This window comes from Stomoxys calcitrans, chromosome 5 (assembly GCF_963082655.1).
Source record: "Stomoxys calcitrans chromosome 5, idStoCalc2.1, whole genome shotgun sequence".
Lineage (NCBI taxonomy): Eukaryota > Metazoa > Arthropoda > Insecta > Diptera > Muscidae > Stomoxys > Stomoxys calcitrans.
Genome location: NC_081556.1, coordinates 58292922 through 58297322, shown reverse-complemented (window position 1 = coordinate 58297322; position 4401 = coordinate 58292922). Strand labels below are relative to the sequence as shown.

At 39.9% G+C, this 4401-nt stretch overlaps 1 protein-coding gene across 1 annotated transcript; it reads left to right on the top strand.

Annotated features, from left to right (window-relative positions):
* Positions 1 to 344: 344 nt before the first annotated feature.
* Positions 345 to 4095, top strand: LOC106093767 (uncharacterized). The gene is made up of 3 exons (XM_059369781.1): positions 345 to 446; positions 639 to 4020; positions 4076 to 4095. The coding sequence occupies exons 1-3, from the start codon at positions 345 to 347 to the stop codon at positions 4093 to 4095; spliced, it is 3504 nt and encodes a 1167-aa protein (XP_059225764.1).
* Positions 4096 to 4401: the final 306 nt, after the last annotated feature.

The following is a 4401-nucleotide window of genomic DNA, read 5'->3' as shown; positions in this document are numbered from 1 at the left end:
GACCGTGACAGGACATTTGGGAAGTGTCCTTCTGAAATTTTGCCGTACATCTATACAAGTGCTTTTTTATACTTTGGCTCCTGTTACACAATCAACCATCACTGTTTTGCTACTTGTGTATGAAGAAAGTGTAGCTTTCTGCAAACCTACGCCAGTATACATTACTGAACAGAAGATAAGAGTGAGACAGCTTTCTTAACAAAAAAATCTACGTTTGTACTTGCACTCCCATACGCCATTTTGCAAATTGTTGAAAATTTTACTTGTTGAATTTTGTTACGCAACATATTCGTCGTTGGCAGATTCGAATATTTTCCAATCATTTTGAGGTTACATAGTTTAAAATGAATGACGAGTCTGCATCAGTGTCCCAAAGGCAGCCAACTATTGAAGAGTTGAAGCAACAGCGTGGTTCTTCAAAGGGTAGCATGACCCGAATAAAAAATGTAATTGAATCCAACACTTCTTTGTCTCATACAGAGTTGGAATGCAGGTTGGGAATTATGGAGTCATATTATAAATAGGCTTCGTTCTATCAGAACCAAATTGAGAGGTTGTCCCCCAAAGACCCTGGGAGGCATGACATAGATGAACTATATGTAAACGTTAAATCTCTTATATTGACTCTTATTGGAAAGCATAGACGTCCAAGCTTTTCTGATAAATCGTTTATGTTGCCTCAACCACCATCGAATAGGTTACCCAATCTGAAATTGCCCAAATTTGACGGGAAATATTTGGAGTATAAGAATTTTATAAATTGTTTCAACAATTTGGTTCACAAGGATCAAAATATACCCACTTCAGAAAAGTTTAACCATTTATTATCTTGCCTCAGTGGGGAAGCGCTTGCAACAGTAAAGGCATTCCAGGTAACCGATGAAAACTATCCTTGTGCCCTGCAAAGATTGAAAGAAAGGTACGACAACGATACACTTATTTTTCTCGAGAATGTCACGTCGATGTTTGATATTTCAAAATCAAATAAACCTGTTCCAAAACAATTAAGAAATATTGTGGATACAATCTCAGCTCTTTATAGCTCGTTAAAGTCCCTTGGCTCATACGAGCAAATTTGTGATGCATTCATAATTCACCTCGCAATGAGCAAAGTTGATTCTGAGACTAAACAAAGGTGGGATGAATTCATCGATTATTCCAAATTGCCCTCTTGGACTGAATGTTGTGCCATGTTGGACAGACGTTGTCAACAATTAGACGCACAGTGTCGAAGGTCGTCAAAACAATTCGTCCCTAATACAACGACAAATTATTCACATAATAATAAACAACATTCGTTTGTGACTAAACATGTATCTGAAGACGTCGTTTGCACTCATTGCTCGAAGTCTGGTCACTTAATATCAACATGTCAACGCTTCATCGTTTTAACACCTAACCAAAGAATGGAACAGGCTAAACAACAAAAACTTTGTCTTAATTGTTTATCAAAAGGGCATGTTTACATACAATGTCCCTCTAAGTATTCGTGCAGATTTTGCAAGCAACGTCACCACTCGCTTCTCCATAAGCAAATCGAAGAATTAACTGTCCCCTCAGACAAGCCTTCGCCCTCCTCCGCAGCAACCCATGGCACATTTCAAAACCATAATAGTCGTCAAGTAAGCAATGTTATTTTGGCTACTGCACTGGTATTGGTTCGTGATTCTGAGGGAAAATATCAGCTTGGACGTGCTCTTCTTGACTCGTGCTCTCAGGTGAACTTTATAAGCGAAAGTTTGTGCAGATCGCTCAACCTGAAAAAATGTGCAAACTCTACTGATATTTCAGGGGTTGGTTCCTCCATATTAAAGGTCGCTTATAAAACGCAAACCACAGTTAGATCCCGTCTAAATAACTTCATCTTATCCCTGGAATTTCTTATTTCTCGCAACATTACTGGCTATCACCCCGATGAGAATATTTCAATAAATGACTTTAATCTCCCTCCTAACATAGATCTGGCAGATCCAGATTTTCATCGTCGACGGGGAATAGACATGCTTCTTGGAGCAGAATCATTCTTTTCCCTCTTATCTGTTGGTCAAATACGTCTTGGAGAGAATTTACCAACTCTACAGAAAACTCTGTTAGGATGGGTTGTCTCAGGGAAATACTTAAGTAACAACTTGACACCATTACGTAAGTCAACCTACTCTATTGTGGAGAATGTGTTTCAAGAGCTAAATAAGAACGTTGAAATGCTATGGAAAATTGACGTTGTTGAAGGCAAGCGTCAAAATATGACCCTCGAACAGCAAGAATGTGAAACCCACTTTTTGAAAACCGTGTCAGTTCAGCCAGATGGAAGAATTATTGTCAAGCTGCCCCTAAAAGGTGATCCGAAGTGGCTTGGTGATTCAAAGGATATAGCTCTGCGTCGTTTTCTTACGATGGAACGAAAATTGAATCGAAATCCTGATTTGAAGAAGGATTACACGAAATTTCTCAACGAATACGAAGAAATGGGTCACATGTCCCAACTGGACAATGCCGATAATGTCTCTCCCAATTATTACATACCACATCACTGTGTTCTTCGCCCCAACAGTGTCTCTACAAAGCTACGTGTCGTTTTCGATGCATCTTGTCGTTCGTCTTCTCAGTTGTCTCTTAATGAGATCATGATGGTGGGCCCAACAATTCAAAACAATTTGCTTATCACCTTGCTTTGTTTCAGATGTCATCGCTATGGGTTGACAGCTGATATAGTTAAGATGTATCGGCAGGTGATAGTTCATCCAGAAGACAGACATCTTCAATTGATCCTTTGGCGAGATGATTACACACAACCAGTACGAACGTATGCTCTCAACACCGTTACATACGGGACTGCCTCGGCACCATATCTGGCAATAAGGAGTTTGCACTATGCAGCAGAACGTTTTCCCAAGGCTTGCGAAGTTGGAAAAGCAGTAGTCACAAATGACTTTTATGTGGACGATATGGTGACAGGGGCAGATGACTTTGACTCTTTGGAACGCATCCAAAGGAAGGTAAAGGAAATTTTATCTTACTCGAAATTTTCACTATCGAAATGGCATAGCAATTGTACGCAATTGGCTGCATGTGAAGATGGAATTAAAGAAATGAAACTTGATGATGACGTCACCAGCACATTGGGGATGACTTGGCACTCAAACGATGACACATTCCACTTTGAGTTTAGGCCATCAAAAACGTATTCACATAATATCAAAAGAAACATTCTGTCTCTTACGTCAACACTTTTTGACCCAATGGGTTTGATCAGCCCTCTCATCATAAAATCGAAAATCTTGCTCCAACATCTCTGGATCCTCAAGTGTGATTGGGATGAATCCGTTCCCCAAGAAATTGACTCCGCTTGGAACGCCATTGTCGCCGATTATCATAATTTGCCACAGGTGAAAATTCCACGATACATTCATTTGCCAAATTCAATTAATATCCAAGTACATGGGTTTGGAGATGCCTCAGTAAAAGCGTATGGTTGCTGTTTGTATTTTCGCTGCGAAGACGCATATGGAAATATAGCAGTTCATTTGGCAACATCAAAGTCAAGAGTTGCCCCGTTAAAGACAAGAACACTGGCTCGACTTGAACTATGTGCCTCACATTTACTCGCGACATTCTGGAATCAACTGAAACAGCATTTTACATTTCCGATATCCAATGTGTATTTCTGGTCCGATTCACAAATAACTCTTCATTGGATAAATTCTCACTCTTCAACCTTATCAACTTTTGTTGGTAATCGGGCGGCAGAAGTTCAAGAGGTTTCTGGGAATGTCTCATGGCGGTACGTGCCGACGAATCAAAATCCTGCAGATCTGGTATCTCGAGGTTGCACTGTCTCTGATCTTTTGAACTCATCTTGGCTCCAGGGTCCTTCTTTCCTCATGAGTCCATTTTGCGAGTGGCCGAATCATTCCGGTAATGACCTTAGCGATTCGGATTTGCTGCTAGAGAGAAGGAAGACTACATTAGCAACACAAACCAAAGATTTACCTTTTGTGCTGAAAACTGTGCACAAATACAGTAATTATTCAAAATGTCTCAGAATTTTTTCATATGTTTTTCGTTTTCGTTCAAGGAAGTTGCCTCATACGCTAACAATACATCCAGACGAACTAAATCATTCTCTTCATAGGATTATTTGGGTCAGCCAACAACATTATTTTTCGGAGTAGTTTCTTGAGCTGTCAAAACATGGCTCTATATCTGGCCACCTATCATCATTGGCCCCGTTTATAGACGAAGTCTCTGGAGTACATTTAATAAGAGTTGGTGGTCGCTTATTAAATTCCGATTTAACATTAGACATGAAGTTTCCGTTTATCCTGCCTAAAACTGACCCGTTTGTGAAAACAATGGTAATTCATATTCATCGCTCAAATTATCATGCTGGCCCCAGAGCCT